Below are 25,022 nucleotides of genomic sequence, written 5' to 3'. Positions count from 1 at the left end.
TCTTAAGAGTCAGATTTCATAAAGGCGAATTTCAGTTTTACCCCACTTTTAGAGAAAATGAGATGATTTCTCCAAATTTTAAGATGATATGCCCCCAAAAGAAAAAATGAGGAGCGGGGAAGGGGACTCTGGTAGCTGAAATTCATCAGTGTGTATAAGATGAGCAAATTTGTACTGGATGAAGCCTGCACCTCTGGGCCTCATCCCTGCTCCTCCCCTCCCAAGTCCCTGGCAGGGCCCTCACTGGCTCTAGGCTCCCAGAGCCCAAGATGAGGGTTGGTCAAGGGAGACTGAAGAGGCCAAGAAACCTGAACATCTTGCCTCAGAGGCTAAGTAAGTCCTTAGGCAGCAGACGCCCCAGCCACCATCTGGGCTAAGCTGCCCGCCCTGCATTCCTGCCCCAGGGCCACCACTGCCACCTCTAAGTACTTCCCGCTTGCCCAGCACACAGCCTCACACACAGCACGCCAAGCTCTGGTGGCTTAGGCACCACTAGACTAGGATCCCACTTTCCTCTCCTGTACTCCTCCGCATAGTGTAACTGTGCATAGGGCATCCTAACCTTAAAATATAAACTGAAGCTCGGAAATCCAGACAGAGAGAAACATGCAGGAGAAAGCATTGTGAAGACAGAGATTGGAGTGATGAAAGCCAAGAATTGCCAGCAACCACCAGAAACCATAAGAGTAATACCACCAGTAACACCACTCCGAGGCATTTACACGAGGGAAATGAAAATATATATCCACACAAATGATCTATACAGGAATGTTCATAGTAGCGTTATTCCTAAGTGCCAAAAAGTGTTCACAATTCACATATTCATCAACTGATGAAAAAAGAATAAAGTATTGAAGATGCCACATCACAGATGAACTTCCAAAATGTTATGCTAAGTGAGAGAAGCAAGACACAAGAGACCATGTAAGAAAGACTACATGAGACTACGTTGTATTAGTCCCCTTATAGGAGGTGCACAGAAGAGGCAGATTTATGGACAGAAAGCAGATCAGTGGCCGCTGGGCTTGAAATGAGGGTTCATTGTAAATAAGAGCTCTTACTGGAGGTGTGAATGTGTTCTAAAACTGACTTGTGCTGATGGCTGCAGCAGACAGTAAAGTTACTTTAAAAAATCATAGAATTGTGTATTTGGAATGGGCAGATCATATAACATATAAAATAAAGCTATTTTAAACAATTTTAAGCTTCAGGACCTGTACAGATCAAGTGTCAGCCACCTTATTCTGTTACTGTAGGATGGACCCATGGCACTTGAGGTTTTCCAATGATAAAGTGCTTCACTTTATTTATCCCAACTTTAGCTGCACAAAAATGCCAGATCAGCTTGGGAGCTGAAACCGTGCAGGGGCCGAGACCAAAAAATACACGTGGACACTTAGAGGCTAGGAAGCTACTTCCCTTCCCTGCTTCCCTGGAGCCTCTTAGAAATTAACAAGGAATCAGTTAAGTCATGACATCTCTTCTTCTTCATCCTAACATCACCTCAGAGGGAGACTTCAGCCTGTTGAGTGTGACTCCTCGCTCGGCAGATCCAGTCTCGCTGCTGGAACTCCTCAGACACGAGGGACAGCTCACAGCATCTCTAGCGTTGCGGTTTCTTGCCCAAGAGCAGATCCAAGGAGGCGGCATGGTGTGGTGGATGGCTGAGCGGGACCACCGACAGCACTCTCTCTGGAAATGCCCTTTCACATGGCCTTGTAGGGTATGCAGACCCTTTTCCTGACTCCCCACCGTGCTCTATCAGGGACTCCTCTTCTGGGAGGTTCAGAAGGCTTAAGTCGGGCCCACCTATTTGAGTTGGGCCCACCTATTCTCTTCTTGAACTGAGTAACTGAAGGCGATGTGTCTGCCAGGCTCTCCTGCTAGGACTTCATCTGACTCCAGCATGGTGAGATGAAGCGGCCCTTGGCAGAAACCAAGCCGGACAACAGGTCCCGTCTTTGCCCGGTCCCCGCTGGGTCAGGACTTCAGGCCCATCTTGGCCATCATCTCTTCGTAGACTGTCCACGCCATGGCTGCCATCAGAGTTCTGCGGAGGGCCCGGGGGACACTGCCTTGGAAGAAGCCACGCAGCCCATAGTCCTAGGAGGGAAAATGGAAGCCCAAACGCTGGAATTAAAGCAGCAATACAGTTACACACCTGCCATGAGAGAGAGGATGTCCCTCTGCGTTATTCCCTTTTTAAGCCTTACTTTATAGACTTTTACAAATATCATTAAAACTATGAATACTGGGTCCAAAGGGACGAACTAAAAAAAAAAATTTGGCTTTGTTGCTAAGCTTTATATGTTTTAGGTGAGCTCTATCCAGGGGACTTTATTTCTCAGATGAAAATCTTCTGGAGGCTTACTCTATATAGTGTGCAACCTGTACAGTACACAGGAGCCAGGAGTCCCTGAGCAGCAGCTGAAATGCACACCAAAGTCTCTCTGCCGAGCCCTGGGCCCCAACTCTAGGCTGAAGGAAAAGGTACCTTCTTGGCAATCCGTCTGCCTGGAGGGAGAACCCTTTTTATTTTTTATTTTTTTAAACTCGCTAGATGTTCTTGGTGGCCCTAAATAAGAATTAAAGACAAACACCTGTATCATCTGGATTGTTCTTTCCTACTGTTATCATTCCTTCCATTTTCACATGGAAGATATATGGAGACTCTATTTTCAAACTTTATAGCTTCAGGTATCACAAATAAGAAAGCAAGCAACCTATGCAGTGTGAGAAATATGATCAGATTCACAAACATCTGCTTCTATCTAGGGTAAGACATAAGTGCTGGCAGATGCTAACATGTTTCCTCTGCTATGAGGAAAAACTGAGAAGTACAGAAAAATCTAAAGATCTAGGTGACAGATTTACCTTGAAAGAGAATATCTTTTAATAGAACATGTTCCCAAAGGACCAACTCAGTGGCTTTTAAATAGCATTTTAATGTACTTGACATCTACTTTACTTTTTATCTTCAATACATCTGTACATTTGTATTAGCACAAACTCCTAGAAACAAAACAATGTGCCTGTGGTTTTTTTCTGACTACATTTCCTCCTAGGTCCTTGATTCAGAGAAGGAAATGGCAACCCACTCCAGTATTCTTGCCTAGATAATCCCGTGGACAGAGGAGCCTGGTGGGCTTCTGTCCATGGGGTCGCACAGAGTCGGACATGACTGAAGTGACTTAGCATGCATGCATGCATCGGAGAAGGAAATGGCAACCCACTCCAGTGTTCTTGCCTAGAGAATCCGAGGGATGGAGGAGCCTGGTGGGCTGCCGTCTATGGGGTCGCACAGAGTTGGACATGACTGAAGCAACTTAGCAGCAGCAGCAGGTCCTTGATTAGGTTAATGAGTCCTCCCAAAACTCCTGACTCAGGAGGTCTGGGGTAGAGCCCAACAATATGCACATTTAATAAATATCACAGGCTGTCCTAATGTTGGGCCCCCTCCCTAAACAAACAAAACCCAAAAAACAAAGAGACCCACAACCAGTTTTTCAGCAGTGATTCTCAACCTTGGCAACACATTGGAATCACTGTTAAGTCACTTCAGTCATGTCTGACTCTGTGCGACCCCACAGACGGTAGCCCACCAGGCTCCGCCGTCCCTGGGATTCTCCAGGCAAGAACACTGGAGTGGGTTGCCATTTCCTTCTCCAATGCATGAAAGTGAAAAGTGAAAGTGAAGTCGCTCAGTTGTGTCCGACTCTTAGCGACCCTATGGACTGCAGCCTACTAGGCTCCTCCATCCATGGGATTTTCCAGGCAAGAGTACTGGAGTGATGCCAGGGTTTCATGTCTTCCAGAGACTCTAATATGATGAGCTCAGGTTATGCTCTGGGAATGGGGAGTTTTAAAAGCTCCCCAGGTGATCTACCAGTAAAGGACAGAGCTACTGCCTTAGAGAGAGAGAGAGAGCTTTAACCACAACAATATGAACCAATATGTATTCTAAAGCCTCATTTTTTTTTTTTTTTGGTTGTGCCACAAGGCATGGGAGACCTTAGTTCACTGACCAGGGATCAAACCCATGTCCCCTGCAGTAAAAGTGCGGAGTCCTAACCACTAGACCACTGGGGAATTCCCTAAAGCCTTACTTTGAAAATGAGCGTAACTGACTGGCCAATCCACCGAAATTTCATTGGGAAGAGCTGCATGTGAGTTTTGATCACATCTGCAGGTTGAGTTACCAGCGAGGCCAGAATCCCAGCAAATATCCCACAGCTGAAATTCACAACAGGAACAAGGACTGCATCCAGCTGGTCTGAAAGAGGACAAAGGCAACCTTTGGTTATAAATAAATCTCATATCTACCAGATAAATATCAGTGCCAAGTTGCCACTAATTCTTCCTGAAAGCCAGAAGGGTGTGGATATTCAAACAAAGCTAGGAATTCAAAGTCTACACTAATCAATGTAAACAGAAAAAATGGAACTAAAAGTTTACCTTTTTACAATCATCAGCATAGTAATTAATTCTGGCAAAAGTCATTGACGGACGCTAAAATACATGGGTGAAATAACAGGACGTTTTACATAGATTCAAAGTATCATCCCGCAAAGATACTTAGAAATGACAAAAGAACAAACAACTGAGTTTTCACTGGAGACGTTCTTTTTATCCAAGCGATAAAGAGTTAACATCACCCACCACGGGTCAAAAGCTGACATGAGCTTCCTGACATCACACAATGAAGACACAACCTGTTATATGCTTCTTTTGCGGAAAAGGTAGTGTATAAATGAGTCTAGTTGCAAAGAATCATCAGATAAACCCAGGCTGAGGTTATATAATTGGCTTATACACTTGAAAACAATAAATAAAAATGGCCACAAAATACATTATTGGAAAAACTGGAGAAATTAAGACTATAGATTGGACTACAGACACAAGAAGTCTGTGTAAAATTTCCTAAATATAAGATGGTTATTAAGAATGCTTTTATTCTCAGGAAATGCACACTGATGTATTTAAGAGTAAAGAGTTGCATCATGCCTGCAACTTACTCCTAAATGGTTTGGAGAAAATAATTATACATAGAGAAAGAGAATAATACAGGGCTATGGAGTTATATGTACTATTCTTGTGGCTTTTTTGTTAAGTATAGAATGATTTCTAAATACCAAATTAAAAAAATTTTTTTTAGGATGAATGAAGAAGTTAAAAACATATATCCAAGCTCCCTTATTGCCTTAACCTTCTACTGCAAAGTAAGGCTGTGACCCGCAATGTCACAACTCCTGGTACTTGGGGCGAAGCAGCAAGTCTCCTAAAGCACCCCTACTGACAACATGGTCATGAGGGCGGCATTCTAGCCTTCCCAATTAAATGACCTCGGTTGCAATTCCTGCTCAGATTATCCACAGACACCTGACCGAACGCTGTGTTCCTATCAGTGTGTGACTCTGCCTGGGTGGACATTTACTGATTGTTTACTTTGCCCAAGTCTTGCAACATGAGCTTACTAGTAGGGTGGGCCTGCTAGAATGCGGGAGGTTTGGCAGCCTTCTCTCCATCCAGAGGGCTCTCATCGTTAACTGAGAGCATACCAGGTAAATGAAAATAAAATTTTTCTTCGAGCTCTGAACCCACTAGGTTTCCCAAATTTGTCTGTTAAGAATCATAAGTGCTTCTTGAAAGATACAGTTTCCCAGTTCTTACCCCAAAGCTTCTGATTTAAGATTCCTTGGATAGGACCCAGAAATCTGAAGATCGGGCCAATGTGGGAAGTATTGTTGCATGGCCTATGCAGAACGTGGTTTACTCTACCCCGACCCCCGACTCAGGAATTACATACTATCAGTACTCTTCCTTAAGAAGCTATAAACTCAAAAGGGCAGGGACTGTAACTGCATCCCAGCACAGGGCCCCATGCCTGACACAGTGCAGATATGCCTCAGTTTTTAAAACTAGGCTAAGAATCCAGAGCCGCTAAGAACAACAAATAGTCTCCTATCTCAGAGAAAGCAGAGGATGTGATCCCTTGAGGGATCTCTCTTCCCACCACGCCTTCCCTTACCTGTACGGTGAAGCACAACGTTTTTGGTCTGGCTATAAAACATCAGGTAGATTCCGGAAAAGGGAGCGTCACGAAGCAGTGTTGCTGTCAGGCCACTGAAGAGGCCCCGGAACCCCTCGCTGTGACAGATGCTCCTCAAGGCGGCATAGACGCTCTCGTAGCCATACCGCCCACTCTGTGAAGGAAGCACAGAACCCGTGGCTGCCTCGGTGGCCCTGGGGCTGCGCACTGAACCAAGCCATTTTCAGGCTGCACAGCCGGGGCCCTGGGGGCTCTGGTTCCCACGTGCTTGGCCTGACTACACAGATGGGTTCTCCCTCCACACTGACCTCTGTGTTGGGTTATAACTCAGGAGGTGGCATCAGTGGCCACTTGACGCAAGAGTCCAGTGCCCCTGTTTGCCCTCTCCCAGGCTCTGAGGCTGTCCAACTCACCTCGTACCGTGTCTTGATCACAGTGATGGGTGACATGCAGACCCCTGCAACGGAGCGGGAGCCCGCCCCCAGTATGATGGACTCCAGGGCGGTGGGGGGATGGCCCCGCAGGAAGTACTGCTTCAGAGAGTAGAGGGTGCCAAAGTAGATGCCAACGCCTGGGACACACCTCACGATGGACTGCAGGAAGAGTCGGAGGAAGGACAGGGATCAAAGACCACCACGGGTGGAGCTCCCCAAAGGAGACCCAGAATTGGCATGAGAGGAGTTGACTTAAGGTGTGGAGGGAACACCAATGGGAGAATGGGCACATGAGACGGGACAGAAGGTGGCCAATAAAGGGCATGTTGTCTCATCGGTGTTCACCGTGGGCAATGGAATCCCTCCGGGGAACTCTGGGAATCAGCATGGATGTGTCTCAGTTACCTGCCGCCTGAGGAGGGAAGGGGGCTTCTAAACCTCAGGTCTTGTCTTTCACTGGTTAAGAGCTGCTTTGAGGTTGGGGTGAGCATGAATTCCCCGGCTTTTCCAGCAAAATGACTTCTGAAGGCCAGAAAGTCTTCTAGGTAGGGAAATGCAGGTAGGAGGCATGGGAGGAAGGGGCGGGGAGTGGGGGGAGGACCTGCTGACCGTGGGGCGCCAGCTGCCTCTGCTCTAGGACTTGATGCTGCTAAGAAGCCGTGCCCAGGGCACACACAGGCAATGGCCCCCAGGGCCCTCAAGCGGAAGCCAGGGAGAGTGACGGGCAGGGAGACAACAGAGGCCTGCTCACAGCCTCCAACCCTCATGTACTCTTAAAAGCGAGGATGTGTGAGGTGGATGAGAAATGGCTGGTGAGTAAAGGAAGTGGTGCAAGACCCAAAAGGCAGCTTACGGGAGACATCCCTTTCCAGAGGCCCAACGGACTCTCCGTGCGAACCACATTCAGGAGCAGAGCCAACATGCCAACACGTCTGGACCTGAAGGCAGACAAGATAGAGGGAAGGAAGGAAAGATCACTGAGACTACGTCCTTGTGAAAGGACTCCCCGCTCGAAGACTTCTCTGTATGGCCTCTTTCTACAACACTTCACGGTCTCTGCTAGGCATCTGGGAGTTACTCTGAGTTCCTACGCATTCAGTGTGGCAGGTCCGTGATTCTTTGTTCATTCAGGCTGCAAGCAATGGGATAACTACTCATTTTCCCTACATTTCACACACTTCCCACAGTGCTGAGCCCAATAAGGGGGCTCACAAGAGGCACTCAATACTTCCCTTATTTCCAGAAAACCAGCCGCTGCTTGCGCCAGGCAGCACAGTCATGACATTACAGACCAGCACAGTAGAATGCAAATGTCACCAAGGCAGATGCCAGGGGGCAGCTGAGCGAAGGACCCCGTTTAATTAAGAGAAACGTCAAATAAAACAGTATACACAAAACACAGGAGAGCTGGGCCTGATCTGTGTTTCTCTTTGATCATCCCACAGAATGGAAGTTGACTGAACCCAGATGCTCCCGCTGAAACCAGCTCCTCAGTGAAATGGGGGTGGGGGGGTGGGCAGCAGGCCTTACCCACGGGCCGAGGGCTGAAGGGTCTGCAGGCGGGTTTTGAGGAGATCCAGGGGTTGGAAGAGGAGGGTAGAGCAGGTCCCACTGATGGAGCCACACAAGAAAGCTTTGATGACTGGCTGCAACTGCAGGGCAAGAGAACACGGTGTCGTCAGCTGTGTCCCACCATTCACCACACCTGGACCAGTCAGTTCTTCTAAGGATTTCTTAGAAACTCACCTGGCGGTGCCCAGCTTCTGACTTCAGAGAAGGGCAAAATGTAGTCAGGGATGAACAGTGTTAGAATGTTGTTGAGAACATTGTACACTCCAAGAAGTAGCTCTCTTGTCTTACTGATAACAACTTTAGTAACCACTGATAATTGAAAATTATGGATAGGGCTTCCCTGGTGGCTCAGTGGTAAAGAATCTGCCTGCCAATGCAGGAGACATGCATTCAATCCCTGACCCTGGAAGATCCCAGATCCCTAGGAGCAAGTAAGCCCATGCGCCACAACTATTGAGCCTGTGCTCTAGAGCCCAGGAACCAACTACTGAGCCCATGTGCTGCAACTGCTGAAGCCCAAGCACCCTAGAGAGAACCCATGGCAGTGAGAAGCCTTTGCACCACAACTGGAGATGGCCTCCGCTTGCTGCAACTACAGAAGAGTCCCCAGCACAGCAACAAAGACCTGCACAACCAAAATTTAATAATAAAGTATAAAAAAATTATGGATAACTTCTCTCCTACTGAGCAACATGGTTATTTCCATCTGTGAATTATGCCACTGACCACAACTCCCTAATTTGTCCTCAACATAAGTTACTGGCCAACTTCTTCTCGTGACAAAAGCAAAATGAGCAGTGCGTTTTAACCCTGGACTGCTGGTTTCAGGTTCCCTGGGTTGTGGAACCAGTAGATTGTTTACAGGAGTAAGACAAAGGAAGTGAAACCGTAAGTGAGCTGATGCACTGTGACATGTATGTGCCACTTCCTGTAAAAGTCATGCATTTCCTTAATCTAAAACTTTCCCCCTGTCATACACCCATTCATCTCACTGGGACTGAAGCAGACCGCAGGTGCACCACAGGCCGGCAGCCACTCCTGGGTTTGCTGGCGGTCCTATATACTGGGACAGTCACAGTTCAGTTCAGTTGCTCAGTCGTGTCCAACTCTTTGCGGATTCATGGACTGCAGCATGCCAGGCTTCCTTGTCCATCACCAACTCTCAGAGCGTGCTCAAATTCACTTCCATTGAGTCGGTGATACCATCCAACCATGTCATCCTCTCCCGTCCCCTTCTCCTCCTGCCTTCAATCTTTCCCAGCATGAGTCAGTTCTTCACATCAGGTGGTCAAAGTATTGGAGCTTCACTTTCACCATCAGTCCTTCCAAGGAATATTCAGGACTGATTTCCTTTAGGATGGACTGGTTGGATCTCCTTACAGTCTAAGGGACTCTCAAGAGTCTTCTCCAACAGCACAGTTCAAAAGCGTCGATTCTTCGCTCAGCTTTCTTTATAGTCCAACTCTCATATCCATACATGACCACTGGAAAAACTATAGCTTTGACTAGACAAATCTTTGTTGGCGAAGTAATGTCTCTGTTTTTTAATATGCTGTCTAGGTTGGTCATAGCTTTTCTTCCAAGGAGCAAGTGTCACTGTTTCCATTGTTTCCCCATCTATTTGCTATGAAGTGATGAGACCGGATGCCATGATCTTCACTTTTTTGAATGCTGAATTTTAAGCCAGCTTTTTCACTCTCCTCTTTCACTTTCATCAAGAGGCTCTTTTGTTTTTCTTCACTTTCTGCCATAAGGGTGGTGTCTTCTGCATTTCTGAGGTTACTGATATTTCTCCCAGCAATCTTGATTCCAGCTTGTGCTTCATCCAGCCTGGCATTTCATATGATGTACTCTGCATATGTTAGGGGAAGCACACTGACTGAAACCGCCCACCCTGGCCAGGCCCTTTAGTAACCATTTGCATGAGTTGTTTTATGACAGGAGATCCTGATAAGGAATATGGAACTAATAAGCCACCACCAACCGGAAGAGTTCGGGAAAGGTTGAAAGGAGACACCACGTGTCCGTCCACTTCCCAGAATCCCTCTCACTAGCATCCACCTTGGCTAGGCGATGCGTGCACCACCAGGAAAGACTCTGAATTAGAGTGATTGGCCAAAGACCACCTGGAAACTAATCCCACCACCATAAAACCCGAGACTGCGAGCCATGCGGCAGAGCAGTTCTCCTGGGTTCCCTTAGCCTACTGCTCTCCACCCGGGTGCCCTTTCCCAATAAAATCTCTTGCTTTGTCAGCACATGTGTCTCCTCCGACAATTCATTTCCAAGTGCTAGACAAGAGCCCAATTTCGGGCCCTGGAAGGGGTCCCCTTTCCTGCAACAAATGGTGACTCTGGTGGGGACTCTTCTTCACTGAGACTGACATCCTGACCACTGGGGGTACTCAGGGGCCAGCTTGCCTGCCAATGGACCAGACCTAGTGGCCGCAACTGGAACCCTTCTGTCCCCGGTCTCCTCCTGATGCTGACAACTGGCCAAAGTGCCCCAACCGGTAAGGAACAAGAGACTTTACTGACCTCTCTCCCCTTCCCTCTCTCTTTCCTCTCCTTAACCCTTCCTATCCTTCCCTGTTTTTCTAGTCCCCCAGTCCTGGACACAGGAATCTGGTCGAAGGGCCTCAGCCTAAGCTGAGGATTGGAGACAGATCACCTCCTCTTGGCAGAAAACTCGAATTATTTCTGGTAGGGCCGAGTTCCAGTCCTCCCTTCTCTGGAGGCCCAGGGTAAAGTCCCATAATGCCTGGGTATCTGCAGGTGGCAGGAGATGTCTGTAAAGCCACCCCTTTTGCCCCCTTCTCCCGCCTCCTCCCCGTTCTTTCAACCTGGCTCCTTTTCCTCCCTTTGAAATCTTTGAAGACCTGAGATATTTTCCTTTACTCTCTTAGTACTTGGATGTGAAGTTCTGTGCCTCTATAGGAGGTTTTCTGAGAGACTGTATTCTTGTATTTAAGGGCGTGTCTGATGAGGACTGCCAGGTTTACATGTGTATGTTTTAACTGTGTGTTCTGTGTTGTGATTTTTTATGGCCATTTTGCTTTGTCTGGCCACCATTTGGTTTAGACCTGCCACCGTTTTGTTAGAACTTGATATTCTTTCCCTGTGCCTTGAGACCAGGGCTCTCAGGAACACTTATCTAGACCACCTCTAACTCCTGAAACTGAGGGAAAAGGGGGAAAAGCCTTTAAAATTTTTATTTCAACTGTTTTTTAATAAACTAGTAAATTTTATATTGTAATATCTAATTCATGACTAAACTTTGAAAATGAAGCTAGATCTTGCACTGTATCTGTCTAAATATGTCTTGGTATGTCTTTGCCTCTGGGTAATATTTTTGAGGTTACTTTGTAAATGAGCTCTATTTAATTATATTTAACACATATAAGTTGAATAAGCAGGGTGACAATATACAGCCTTGACATACTCCTTTCCCAATTCGGAACCAGTCTGTTCCATGTCCGATTCTAACTATCGTCTTTTGACCTGCATACAGACTTCTCAGGAGGCAGGTAAGGTAGTCTAATGGTATTCCCATCTCTTTCAGAATTTTCCACAGTTTGTTGTGATCCACACAGTCAAAGGCTTTGGAACAGTCAATAAAGCAGATGTTTTTCTGGAACTCCCTTGCTTTTCTGATGAATCAACGGATGTTGGCAATTTGATCTCTGGTTCCTCTGCCTTTTCTAAATCCAGCTTGAACATCTGGAATTTCACAGTTCTGGGAGAGTCACGCACGCTGGCTAATCTACAGGCAGCATTCAGAAGGGCAGGACTGCTTGGTAGGCTAACTGCACTTTCCCCAAGCATACTCCAGGGCCCCACAGCATACCCTGGAATCCAGACACACTCAAATGGTTGTGCAAACACACTTTTAAAAATCCAAGCAGGAGAGAAAAGTCTTCTTTTCCATAGGAGACACTGGGCAAACTCCACCCAAAGACCTTCTCTCTCCTCATTAAATGGCATTTGCACGATTATTTTGTAATACATGGCATACTGTCATCCTAAAATGCTATTAAGATGAAGTTGCTTGTTACCTACATTACATAACTACCTACCTAGAACCAAAACGTTTGTAATCTGTGTTATTTCACAGAGAAAAGAGGTAATTCCACGTTCCACCAAACCAGCAATTATCAACTAATAACTGGAATTCCTTAAAGGTCTAAGTTCAGATAATAAATACTGGCGCTTACAGCCACATTCAAATAGCTTTCTAAGCAAAGGTCAGACCGTAAGCACAGCCAAGTCACATTGTGCTCCATCAGCTGTGTGCACAGAGTCCTGCTCCTCCTGCTAACTTGCACTCCCATGAGCTTTGTTTCTCAGGCTCATCCGAGACTTTGGGCTCGCAGCGAGGGCCTCCTGCCTGCACACTGAGCCTCACTTCCGCTGACTCCTTTGCCTGGAACAAGCTTGAAAGCCCCCATCTTTCCAGCCTGAGGCCACGTCATCTCCACCCCCTCTTCACCAGTCACCCCTCACGTCCCCCCAGTTTGCCATCCGGCTAAAGGCCCTTCGCTGAAGCTGCCTCACCGAGGACCCGAGCAGCCCAGGGCCCCTTTCTCGTGCCCTTCTCTTACCTGGCCTCTCCGGTGCATTTGGAACACCTGCTGATGGACCCCTCTCTGGCTTCTCTCTCCTCTTCTGGGTCCCCTTCTGAGCCTCCTTTCCCCAGCGCACAGATGTCGCTGCTCCTCTTATCTCCCTGTAGCTGTCACCTCTCGGGGCACCCTTATCCCCACACCACACCTCGCTTCACACGCACATGCCGGCAACGCCCACGTCTCCAGCCCAGTTCAGCTCGCACTCCCGTATCTCCCCTCAGATGGCCTGCAGACATCTCAAACTCTACATCCCCAAGTGGAAACTCAGTCCACAGTTCTTCACATGCCTGCCTCTCCTTCAGTCCACACTGAGATGTTCCAGCAGGACATTCAGGAGACGAGGAAGACGCCTTGGTCTACCTACCATTTCACGACCAACTCCTGCCGCTGACCCCTCTTTCCTCCCACAGCCTGCCCCTCGCTGATCCAAGTAACCTCCCTGTGAGTCTCCAGCCTCAGCAGTGCCAAGCCCACTGAGCAGCCTGGGGTGAGGCATCCATATGCACCACCTCAAAATCTCACAGTGCTCTTATGAGCTAGGTGTTCAAACCCACAGTGGTCCCCCTCAGGACTGATTGCAGAGCCTGGTCCGCATAAGGGGCTCAATAGTCAACAATGAAGGAATCACATCATCTAACAGGAAATCTGCACGTGGCTCTCCTTTGACCACAATCCCACACGATAAAGCTTAGTGGGCCCTGCGGGCCCCATCCCTGGGCAGCGGGATCGCCCCAGGCACCCTCCAGCCCTTTGCTCCAGTAAGGCTGTAGGACTGACCTGCAGTTACCACTTCTAAGCAGTTCTCTTTGGAGCTGCTTCCCCAGTGTTCTCACAGGTATTGTCTGGAACTACCCCTCTCCCCTGGGCTTCCCAGGTGGCTCAGTGGTAAATAATCTGCCTGCCAATGCAGGAAATACAGGAGACTCCGGTTAGATCCCTGGGTCACAAGAACCCGTGGAGGAAGAAATGGCAACCCACTTCAGTATTCCTGCCTGGAGAATTCCATGGACACAGGAGCCTGGCAGGCTACAGTCCATGGGGTAGCAAAGAGTTGGACACGAATGAGCACACTCAACATATAGTACGTTGCTTAGACATTATACTGACTCAATAAATATTTGTTGAATACATCCATACATAGAGCCCATAACCTTTTTAACTGTAACTTTCCAGGTCTAGTACCATAACTGCTGCTGCTGCTAAGTCACTTCAGTTGTGTCCGACTCTGTGTGACCCCATAGATGGCAGCCCACCAGGCTCCACAGAGCAGATGCTAAATATATACCAGCAGTATTGATTAACCTCGAGTTAAAAAAAAAAAACAAAACAGGCAACAAAATTGTTTTTAAAAAACAGAATTTACACTTTTCTTTTCGAAAGATATTATCAATAGTGGATGGCACATTCTTTAAGGCTCATTTGACTTTCTTCTAAGTAGCCCAAATTTATTCAAAGTAAATACTGATAACAACCGAATAATAATACAAAGATACATAAAGGCAATAAACAGCACTTGAATAGTTGGCAAACAAGTTCCACAAACAACAATTTCCCTTGACAAAATTAAATCCTAAAAAATTAATCAGATCTCCAGGTCAGAGCTGGAGGACCCAGAAAGAAATCGGTAAGCACGTGATTAAACATGTAAACTTAAAACGGCCGACTCCGCCTTTTTTAAAGATTAAAAACAAAAACAAAACACTAAAAAAAGAAAAAGTGCCCACAACCCCGCCCAGCGCCTGCGGCAGGTGGACCGTAACCTTTATCTCCGGAGAAAGCGGCTTGCCACAGGCCCTCGCGAACTAAAGGAAGCCGCATTCCCGCCTCCATCCACGTCTAATAGCGACTTGGCCAGACAGTCCTCCTCCGCCCGCCTTTCCAGCCCCGCCTCCACCAATGGCAGGTCCGCGGACGGCCACGGCAGCCAATCCAGACGCGGGGGACGATGCAAACCACACCAGTTTCCCAGCGAGTCCCTCTGGCCCAGCCCGCCGGTCCCGTGTGGTCCTAATCTACCTTGCTTGAGCAAGGATCGCATTTCAGGCTTAGCTTCATTGCCGGGCTTTGCAACGGTCCAAATATCTACCCAGATGCCCTCTCATCTTTCAATCTAGGAAAACAACTCAAAGCAACTTCCCATAGCTCTCGCACGTCGTTCCCAGCCGCAGGAGGACATTCCCCATACGGCCCCCAAGGCCGCAGCAATCCCGCCTGCTGCTGCTGCTGCTAAGTCACTTCAGTTGTGTCCGACTCTGTGCGACCCCAAAGACGGCAGCCCACCAGGCTCCCCCGTCCCTGGGATTCTCCAGGGAAGAACACTGTAGTGGGTTGCCATTTCCTTCTCCAATGTATGAAAGTGAAAAGTCAAAGTGAAGTCGCTCAGTCGTGTCCGACCCTCAGCGACCCCATGGACTGCAGCCTTCCAGGCTCCTCCATCCATGGGATTTTCCAGGCAAGAGTACTGGAGTGGGGTGCCATTGCCTTCTCCGAATCCCGCCTACCTCTACCCAGATACTAGCACAGAAATGAGGCCTTTGCTTGCCTGTCCAAGAGTTGCGCTGCCACTCCTCTCCTTCCTCCCTACCCTCCTTTTAATCCCTTAGTCAAACTCCCATCTCTGCCGCCAAGTCCCCAACCCGTTATGAGCGCACCCCGGGTGCAAAAAGCGGCCCCCCAAGGGCCGCTGACCCTCGGCAACCTTCCGAATTCCCCTCCCCGAGCCTGCGACGCCGGAATCCCTGCCTTCCCTTCCCTGCCGTTTACCATAAGCGTTTCCACCCGGTCTCCGACATCTTGATGCTGCAGCAGAGCCGGGCGTGACTTCTGAATCATTGGAGGGGAGGCCTGTGAATACACTGGGCCCCGGGTGCCGTTGGTAGGAGCGCAGGCCCGGCCCTGGCGATCCTGTAGGAAGACGACGCGACGGCGGTAGCCGGGAGACGCTTTCTACGGCAGGGCCTACTCTGCAGTGTACGCCGGTCGGGACCTGCGTTTCCACCCCCACCTCAGAGCGGCGCTTTTCACTTGCGCCGTAGACTCTTCGGCTCTGCTCCCCGGCCCATCCTGCCCAGTCACGGGCTTCAGGACTTGAGAATGGTAGGGTGCACCAGGGGTGAAGAAAGCCGGAAGAACTACCTAGAATGCCGGAATTTAGCTTCCGGGGTTGGATGCGCTTCGCGGGCTGGCGAGGATGTGCTCCTTAGTGCCACCTGGTGGAGACTTCCGGGGCTGCAGGATCGGCGGCTTCCCTGCGCCCGGAGCTTCAAGGGACGTCTGCAGTGCTGGATGCTTTCGGGTGCCACGTCTGTGCATGGTTACAGTCCAGACTTAACTCTGCCCAGTGCAGTAGCCAGGAGCCAACGGGGGCTACTGAGCACTCGAGAAGTGGCTAGTGTGACTGAAGCCCAGAATTTTAAACTTGACTTAATTGTAATTCATTTGTATTAAAAACTGAAGCAGTGTGGAATATTTTTCTGTAAACATGACTTTATTGTTCTAGCGTTTCCACATTTCCCTTTAAAAAATGCTGAAATCTTGATGTCAGAAATGTGCTGTAAGTCATCCACACACCGTATTTCTGACATGGCAATAAGATAAAATAATTTCATAAACAATTTTTTCATTTTTACCCGTTGAAATGATTTTTTTGGACGTATTAGGTAAAATAATTATTAAAATTAATTTTACCTCTTTTGCTTTTTTAATATGGCTACTAGAATACTTAAGAATACACTTGTTATCCTGTGATAAGCCATAATGGAAAAGAATATGTGTGTGTGTGTGTGTGTGTGTGTGTGTGTGTATAACTGAGTCACTTTGCTGTACAGCAGAAATTAACACAACATTGTAGATCAACTATACTTCAATAAAAGAAATTTTTTAATTACACTTGGGGCTTGAACTTCTTTTCTATTGGACACCACTGGTCTAGATGGTTAAGATTATGGTTCTTACCTCTTATCTGGACCCTATCAATAACCTTCGTTTTGGTCTCTCAACTTCCCATTATTCCTATCTGGCTGATTGGTGGAAAACTATCACTGCTAGAATCCTGACACTCTTTTTGGCAAAGGCAGGCATACATCTTCAAGAGTCCTGATTATCTGCAGAATGAAGTCCAGACTTTCCATAGTGGCAGCCTTCACTACTTCCCACCATCCATTCTTCACTCAGGAAATCTAGGTCAGAAAAGAAACTGATGATTCAGGGAGCAAGAGGCTGTTTTTTTAAGGCTTAAATTCCTGTACTTCTGAGGCACAAGGAACAGGCAAGAAAGTGTGGGCTTTTTATCATCAGAGGGGATTAAGCAAAGAGTAAATATAAAAAATACATAGGCAAACCTGCCAGGTTACTGCTGTATACTTTGCCATCTCTTGCAAGGCAAGATGCTGAACTAGGCTGAAACTTGTCTTTAAAGGAAGACCTACTTTTCTGTCCTCACAGGGCAAGAATTCCTACTTATGAGAAATAATCGATTCGAGTGTTTTAGAGGCTATTCTTGGCCACTCTGAGAATGGGATAGAGGTGGGACCCAGAATGAAAGCCTGCTGCCCACTGCCCCACCCTCAGCAGGTACTGGCTTGGCTCTGGGCTCAGATAAAATGGGCTGGTTTTCAAGGATGGTTGGTGCCGGCCTGGGTTTTCCTCCTGTGTATCTGTTCCTGCTACACTCACAACTCTGGAGCCCAAAGTCCCCCCACCTTCTCAATCCTCCCCCCACATCTGAGAGGGTGCAGAGACATATATGATCATGTAAAAGGAGTATTACCCATCAGCAGATGAATGAAGGTTTTAGGGCAGTACTTCATGGTAGAATTTAGAGGAGTGAATTAAAAAATGAAAGGAAAAAGCAAACAGAAAAAAAGAAAAGGAAAAATACCTGGTGAAAACATTGTGTGTGACTTCAATTCAAAACAAGATCATTAATTAACATTGGGCAAGGCTCCCTTGACTTGTCTGTAGCCGGTGGAACGTGACATTGCTTCTGTGACCTTACTCCCTTCTGCAGTTACACGTTGGGTCCCTCAAACCCAGTCTGGCCCTTTTTCTGTTTTCTGAGTTGGGTGTTAATGTCACACGATGCTTTCCAATCCCACTGACCATAGACATCTCTATGCAGAAAGAAATGCACGTATGTCCATTTGGATACATAATCTCCCTTTTCAAAGTTTATTCATAACAAGCTCTGACAGCTGGAGGAGTTTTCACCATCCAAGGAGGAAAGGGCTGGAGTAAACACTGGCAGCTGGAGATGGGTGGAGAGACAGACTCTGCTCCAAAGGAAGCTTTGGTTTCCTGCCCTCTGGGCCAGGAGGGGATGAGCCTACGGTGCCTTGCACCGTATCACTTCATTTGGAAGAAGATGGCTGGAATGGTGAAGAACACAGAAAGAAGTGGCTCTCAGGTTTGGCTTTTGGGAAAAACTAGTTCAGGGAGACCTTTCCTGTCTGCCTGGAGCTAGAGCTGCTTCTGGAAATATCTAAATTCCCTCTGTTGTCAAAGCAATGAGCCTGCTTTTGCCTTCTGGAAGCCAGGGGGGGGCCAGGAGGGGAGATAGCATGCACACTCTGCTGCCACAGCCCCCTCCCCTCCATCCTCATAAGCCCCTTTCTGACTGGTAGTCTCCCAGGGAGGTGAGTGGGAGTGTTATAATGGCCTCTATCCTATAACTTATAGAGGCTCCTCTCCATGTGAGCATCCCGTCCGACCCCAAACACACACCTGTAAGAGTCTCCCAGGGCAGGTGCTGCCCCCAGCAGTGGGGGCAGCCACGCTCTGTGCCTGTCACAAGGATGGGCACCAACAGCAGGAAGAAAGAATTCTCACGGCCTTACCAGAAGCTTCAGCAAAGAGGATGGTCCTGTCGCTGCTTTGGGCTTCGCAGGAGAGAAACACCTTTCTCCCTTCCATGCGGGTGATGTTTGCCTCCAGCCTCACCACTGAGCCGAGGGTGATCGGGCTAGGAGAGGGCAGTGGGGGCGAGTGGCTGGTAGCCTGGTCTCTGAGAAAGGTGGGGGATGACCCTACAGGGGTTGGAGGCTACCAGAGTCAGGGTCCCGGGCATCTACTCAAAGGGCCAAGATGTCAGGGCCTTTGTGTCTGTCACCTGCTAGCTGTCTTTACTTCAGCTTCTTCATTCGTCAAGCTGGAGACAGTGGTACCAACCTCCCAGGATTATAGTAAAGATTGTACAAAACAGTGTGTGCGAGTTTAACAACAAATTAATCACGTGTCAGGAATTATCATTTCAGTAGCAGCCCAGTAATTATTTGTGGACTGAGTTAAATATTTACAGGCACACAGGTTGGCTTTCTTTAAATCAGAGGTGGCCAAAAGTAGTTTATCATTGTCCTCTGTAGTGTATTTTTATGTTGGAACACATAACCCATGTTCAAGCTCATCACCTTGAACTTGGATGAAAAGGGAACATCTAACAAGTTTAGGTTGGTCCGTGAGAAAAACAAAAGTAGAAACTCCTCTTTGTACTCAGGATTGCTACACGAGCTCTTATCTTCCATCGTAACAACCCAGGAAAGGAGACAGACCTCTTGAAGGTGATGGTCATGGTCCCGGTGAAGACCGCATTAGCACTGCAGTAGGCCGTCATGAACAGCGTGGTATCTATCATGGTCCCCAGCGCGCCACCATGGATAATCCTGCAGGGCCAGACAAGGGGAGAAAGGGAAGGAAAGAGTCTCCCAGGATTCCACCCCGCATGGCCAATTTCCAGTGAGGCAATGTGCTGAAGGGTTCCCTGCAATCCAGGACCAGATCCTTCGATCGATCCATTTAGAGCAGAGATGTAAGCGCAGAGCACATGCAGGGGAAGCAAATGCTGCTGTCTGAAGTGAGTCACACCAGCTTAGAAGAGAATGAACTAAAAGCAGGAGAAGCCCCAACCACAAATTCTGATGAACCTTGTATTCCCTTCTGGGTTAATGTTGGGGGAACTAGAATGGTACCATGAAAAAAGCATGGGCTTCACAGGCAGAGAGCCCTCACTCTAAATCTCACGGTTCTAGCCATGTGACCTCAGTCACAGAACCACTTGGGCCATCTGCACCTTTATCTGTAAGAGAGGAATATCTCCTAGGAATTTTTGTGAGTATGAAATTAATACAGCCAAAGCTTCATGTAAAGGGTCTGACATATACTAGCACCAAACAAGAATGGTCTTCCCCCTTCTCATTTCTAACTTCCATTGCTTACCCCACTGCCATTTAGCAGGTTAAGGAAGTTCTTAACAGGGAGAGGCCACACCTTGGGTGGATCATTGAGGGACTGGCAGAGCCTCGCTGCCCAGGGAGCCAGTAGAATAAGGCTGAGGTAACCAAGAATCTAGGGGTTGCTCAGTTGGTGAAGAATCCACCTGCCAATGCGGGAGACCCAGGTTCGATCCTTGGGTCAGGAAGATGTCCTGGAGAAGGAAATGACAACCCACTCCAGTATTCTTGCCTGGAAAATCCCATGGATGGAGGAGCCTGGCAGACCACTGTCTACGGGGTTGCAAGAGTTGGACATGACTTAGTGACTAAACTACCACCCACCAACCAAGAACCTGCTGAAGGCAACCAGGGACCCCCAGCTGGGCTCTCACCCACCACCTGCTCTTGGACCAAGATAAAGCCCATTTGAGCTGCTGGCTGGGACAAGCCTGCGTGCCTCACCCAGGCAGCCCCTCCAGGAGGGGCCCAGGCTGGAACAAGCAGACGCACTTCTTCTCAGAGTCATTGTGGAAGACGACATACTCAAAGCCGAGTCTCTCCATCTCTGTGATCCGGAGAAAGAGGCGGGCGTCTTCTACCGTTTGGACTGGAGGGAAGAATGGATTTGATAAGAAAGACCTCAGGCTTAAGTCTGATCCTCAGGGCGGTGTGGTCTCTGGGGCAGAAAGCACCGGACCAGAGGAGGTCCCAGGAAACGCACCCCCCTCAGCTTCCCATGGGCATGCCACCCTGGGCATAGTCCCATAAACTTCTGACGGAGAAGAGCAGCTTCCAAGGGGAGGATGAGGTCAGCGGTGTGAGGGGCAGTGAGGAGCCAACTGCCTGTGAATTCAGGACACCACTGTTCCCATCAGCTGAATAACAAACGCTAATCCGAACGCATCGATTGTGGCAGATCTAGGAGTTAGCAGGCGACAGTCCTTTTTGTAGAGCACGTGTATGTGTCTCCTCTCACTGCCACAGGCCTGAACTTTCGGTGAGATTTGTTTATACTGTATGACTTCCGAGGGAAAGGGGGATAATTTACAGGCCCTAATTAGAGGTTAAACCTCCAATATCCAATACTTAAGGACTTCCCTGAAGCTCAAAGGGTAAAGAATCTGCCTGTGATGCAGGAGACCAGGGTTCGATCCGTGGGTCAGGAAGATCCTCTGGAGAAGGGAATGGCAATCCACTCCAGTATTCTTCCCTGGAGAATTCCTTGGACAGAGAAGCCTGGCAGGCTATACAGATCGTGGGTTTGCAAAGAGTTGGATACGACTGAACAACTAACACAGCACATCCAATACTTATCAAACACCTTTTTTGCCAAGAATCTCAAAGCAGAATTTCTTTTCTTTTTTTTGGCAGCATGGCTTATGAGATCTTAGTTCCCCGACCAAGGATTGAACCCATGCCTTCGACAGTGAAAAGGCAGAGTCCCAGTCACTGGGCCACCAGGAAATTCCCCTCAAAGCAGAATTCTGAATGACAGATTAGGTATATAAAATTATATACTATAAACATAGTATATAAGTATGCTGCTAAGTCGCTTCACTCGTGTCCGACTCTGTGCAACCCCAGAGACGGCAGCCCACCAGGCTCCCCCGTCCCTGGGATTCTCCAGCCACGAACACTGGGAGTGGGTTGCCATTTCCTTCTCCAATGCATGAAAGTGAAAAGTGAAAGTGAAGTCGCTCAGTCGTGTCTGACTCTTCACAACCCCATGGACTGCAGCCTACCAGGCTCCTCCGTCCATGGGATTTTCCAGGCAAGAGTACTGGAGTGGGGTGCCATTGCCTTCTCCAGTATATAAGTATAGACTATAAGTATAAGACTTCCGGCTGGTTCCTCCTGTCTCTTGAACGAATCTCTTCATCTTCTGTTTTCCATCCAGTGTCCTTCACTGACGGGTTCAAGAGCTCAGCTCAGCTGACCACTAGAGGGAGCGCGAGTTCTGTCCCCAGCAGATTCTGGCTCCTGGCCCCAGATATCAGTAAGATCCTGCCCCCTGTAGCATCACTGAGCTGCCAAAACGGTGTACCAGAGTGAAGGCACTGGCCCTTAATCCCAGGCACTGCCTCTTCCCAATTCCTCACTGACATTGCACCTGTCTGGTCTACAGGAGATGTGGGGCTGGCAGGTGTAAGGAGACGCCCCGGGTGACTGCAGACAGGGGTGGAGAGAGCACTAATCCGGGAGCCAGGAATCCCTGACTCTAGTCCAGTCTCTACCAAAAGAGGCTTTGTTGCCTCTCCAGACCTCAGTTTTCTCACTTGTAAAATGACGGGTTGAACTAGACGGCCTCCACGTTCCTTTTCTAGCCTGATAGTGTATGAATCTAGGATCACCATGTCCAGCCTGCCTCATACTGACTCTCAGGCTAATGCAGGCCACACGGGAGGTGTAGGAACTGGGCTGGAGCGCGGAGCTCCCCGAGGAAAATGCACACACAGAAGCAAAGTTTTGCCAACAATCCTGCACTCTCCAGAGCCCTCCTCCAGCCCAGGTGAAGCGCTCCTAATACAGGGGTGTGAACGTACCGGGGACAACTTTAGCGATCCTAGCTAGGTCTCCCTCTTTAAGGAACTGCCAAGAGCGACAGTAACCGGGAAGTCGCGTCCACGTCCCATCCACAGTCTTCTCCATGAGTTCATTGTACAGCCTCACCATGATGGGGCTCCAGCCGGAGTTTGGGAGGGAATAATCCTTTGAATCGGAATGGAGGTAACTTCTTGAGACCTGGGAAGTTCAAAAGGTAGCTGACTGTGTCTGCTCCTACAGGGCCGGCACAGCTGAAAGAAAACTTGGGGTGGGGGAGGACTCAGGCCCGGGACCCGCGCAGCCAGAAGTGACCTTGGGGAGTCGGGGGTGGGGGGAGGGGAATCAAGCCCAAGACCCAGGAGGCCAGAGGGAACCCTGAGGGGTGGGGGTTCAGACCTGTGGCCACAGCAGACTTGCTGGCGCCAAAGTGGGCAGGGAAGATGCTGGTCACGTTTTCTTATGATCCTCCAGTCCCCCGAAGGTCCCTTTCTGTTCTGCTGATCCCCTCGCCATTAGTAGGCCCCATCCAAGCACGGGAACCTCTCCCCTACCCCAGCCCCCATGAGGGGCATCCCGCCTCCGCTGTTCTTGCTTTCCTCCTTCCTTTCCACGTTCTACCCTGTCGTCTGGGGATTCCTCTCATCTCCTTAGGTGTCCAGGGACCCCCACCAGCGCCCAGTAGGTGTTCCTACTTATGAGCGGGCATGAACTCCTTGTCCTCCTACTCAATCATCTTAACTCTTACCCACAATTTTCTTTTAGTTTCGCCTCTTTTTTGCCCAGAAAATGTTATGTTAAACAGTAACCACTGCTTTCCCTTGAGTCACCACTAATCAGATTCTCTTTCCCTGATTCTGCTCACTTGCTCACGCTGGGGCTCGGCAACCCCATTTAACCATATGGGAAAGGTTCAGCAGGGTCAGTAAGGCTGGAGGGGCCTCCAGATATTGTCGTTAAGTTCCCAGTCTGAGGGTGCACCCCTCCATACAGGATGAAATGGCCGAGTGGCATAAGCATCTTCTAGGAATCAGGAGTCCTGGCTCCGAGTTCTCATCTGTCAAAGGAGCCTAAGGTCCCTTGTAGCTCCCTCGATCTGAGACTCTGACCACACTCACAGCAGCCTGCATCTGGATGCAATGTGGGTACTCACGGTGATGAGTGGGGCTGGCGCCCAGGCTGACCAGAGCATCCGGGGCTGGCCAGCCAGGGCTGGGAGAAGGCGTGCTGCCTGTCGGAGCGTCACCAGCCACCTGAGACCTCTCTGCAGCATGATGTCCAACCGAGATGCGCCAGCTGAACCTTCTGCCAAAGGCAAGCCTTCCTCCTGGTAGTTGAGCACAGCCCTGAGGCTCAGACTCAGCCAATCGGAGCCTGTGTGGGTCCTCTGAGGGCCAGGCCGTCCCACGTCCCTCCCCTGCATCAGGCCAAGCAGTGGGGAGCGGAACTAGAAAGGACGTTAGGCAATTGTGGGTTAGTAAGTTACACATGTATTTGATCTTGGCAGTTGCCAGGTGTATTTCTGGCTGCGTGCCTGGAACAACTGAGTCAATCAGAATGTTTTGCAGGCCAGGTTCCCCAGTGGACAAACAATGACCAGGAGCCAGAGTGGATAACCTCAGTCTCTGTGTGTAAGGACAGATGGCTTTGATACCTCACCCTGGTTCTTAACTGTGTCTTGTTTCAGAGGCCAGTTCATTTATTCATCTGACAAATGTTAATTAGGCGCATACTATGTGCCAGGAACTGTTCCAGGCTCTGGGGGCACAGGAGTGAATAAAACAGATGAAGTCGATGACCTCATGGGGTTTATGTCCTAAGTAGGTAGTTAACAAGTAACGCTAATTGTTGCACTTTCTACCCCCAACTGCTGTTCTACCTGTTTCTCTGTTTTATCAATTTTAATATTTAATGTTATCTCATGCTGCTAAGTCACTTCAGTCGTGTCCCCTGTGCGACCCCATAGACGGCAGCCCACCAGGCTCCCCCGTCCCTGGGATTCTCCAGGCAAGAACACTGGAGTGGGTTGCCATTTCCTTCTCCAATGCATGAAAGTGAAAAGGGAAAGTGAAGTAGCTCAGTCGTGTCGGACTCTGTGCAACCCCATAGATGGCAGCCCACCAGGCTCCCCCGTCCCTGGGATTCTCCAGGCAAGACTACTGGAGTGGGTTGCCATTGCCTTCTCCAATGTTATCTCATAAACAGCCCAAATTAAAAGTTCACCAATTGTCCCCAAACTGTCTTTCAGAGCATTCCCCCTCCACCAAGCCAGAATCCAATTTAAGATCATATATTTCAGTTAATTGTCATGTCTTTAGCCTCCTTTAATCTGGAACAGTTTTTCAGCCTTTCCTTGACACATTCTTAACATACCGCACACACATATACCAGATACCTGCAGCAGTGAGCTCCCATTCTTTCCACCCTGCTTTAGGGGACTCCTGTTACTCCCAGTGAGTGAACGGTAGGTGGCATTAGAACACAGCTTCATAATCTTGCATAACTGTTACAGAAATCAGAGGTGTGCATTATTGCTATTAATATCTGCATTTACATACAAAGACACTGACACACAGAACAGTTAAAGCACCTCGCCC

General features: G+C 48.7%; 2 protein-coding genes across 6 annotated transcripts; both read right to left on the bottom strand.

The window, feature by feature from the left end:
• Window positions 1–1,278: 1,278 nt before the first annotated feature.
• SLC25A38 (solute carrier family 25 member 38) lies at window positions 1,279–15,821 on the bottom strand. 4 transcript variants are annotated; one of them, XM_086366012.1, is made up of 8 exons: window positions 15,443–15,821; window positions 8,230–8,250; window positions 8,014–8,135; window positions 7,337–7,421; window positions 6,463–6,642; window positions 6,029–6,203; window positions 4,107–4,273; window positions 1,279–2,130 (listed from the first exon to the last, which is right to left on the bottom strand). In XM_086366012.1, the coding sequence occupies exons 1-8, from the start codon at window positions 15,509–15,511 to the stop codon at window positions 2,104–2,106; spliced, it is 846 nt and encodes a 281-aa protein (XP_086222138.1). In that variant the 5' UTR covers window positions 15,512–15,821; the 3' UTR covers window positions 1,279–2,103. The 4 variants fall into 4 exon arrangements, with proteins under 4 accessions (XP_086222138.1, XP_086222136.1, XP_086222139.1 ...); XM_086366010.1 differs by having other exon boundaries at window positions 1,279–2,103; XM_086366013.1 differs by lacking the exon at window positions 8,230–8,250.
• Window positions 15,822–16,540: 719 nt separating this feature from the next.
• Window positions 16,541–24,887, bottom strand: LOC147348065 (acyl-coenzyme A thioesterase THEM4-like). 2 transcript variants are annotated; one of them, XM_086366014.1, is made up of 6 exons: window positions 23,579–24,887; window positions 22,428–22,626; window positions 20,347–20,491; window positions 19,225–19,335; window positions 18,514–18,638; window positions 16,541–16,857 (listed from the first exon to the last, which is right to left on the bottom strand). In XM_086366014.1, exons 1-6 carry the CDS (start codon window positions 23,846–23,848, stop codon window positions 16,766–16,768), a joined length of 942 nt encoding a protein of 313 aa, XP_086222140.1. In that variant the 5' UTR covers window positions 23,849–24,887; the 3' UTR covers window positions 16,541–16,765. The 2 variants fall into 2 exon arrangements, with proteins under 2 accessions (XP_086222140.1, XP_086222141.1); XM_086366015.1 differs by lacking the exon at window positions 16,541–16,857 and adding an exon at window positions 17,826–18,045.
• Window positions 24,888–25,022: the final 135 nt, after the last annotated feature.

The sequence above is a fragment of the Bos grunniens genome, chromosome 22 (genome assembly GCF_055505025.1).
Source record: "Bos grunniens cultivar Pamir isolate PY7600 chromosome 22, Bosgru_T2T1.0, whole genome shotgun sequence".
Lineage (NCBI taxonomy): Eukaryota > Metazoa > Chordata > Mammalia > Artiodactyla > Bovidae > Bos > Bos grunniens.
Note: the sequence above shows the minus strand (reverse complement) of the source record. Positions and strands in the feature narration are given on the sequence as shown.

Excerpts from the sequence above, each read along its gene's own strand:
- SLC25A38 (XM_086366010.1), bottom strand. The coding sequence starts at position 15,511 with ATGATTCAGAAGTCACGCCCGGCTCTGCTGCAGCATCAAGATGTCGGA. Across the intron at positions 6,204-6,462 it reads TGATCAAGACACGGTACGAG|AGTGGGCGGTATGGCTACGA; the intron begins GTGAGTTGGACA and ends CTTCCTTCACAG. Across the intron at positions 2,104-4,106 it reads CAGTTACGCTCATTTTCAAA|GACTATGGGCTGCGTGGCTT; the intron begins GTAAGGCTTTAG and ends TTTCCCTCCTAG.
- LOC147348065 (XM_086366014.1), bottom strand. The coding sequence starts at position 23,848 with ATGCAGGGGAGGGACGTGGGACGGCCTGGCCCTCAGAGGACCCACACA. Across the intron at positions 20,492-22,427 it reads GATCGCTAAAGTTGTCCCCG|TCCAAACGGTAGAAGACGCC; the intron begins GTACGTTCACAC and ends TCTTCCCTCCAG. Across the intron at positions 16,858-18,513 it reads CCTCTTTGCTGAAGCTTCTG|ATTTCCTGAGTGAAGAATGG; the intron begins GTAAGGCCGTGA and ends TTTCTGACCTAG.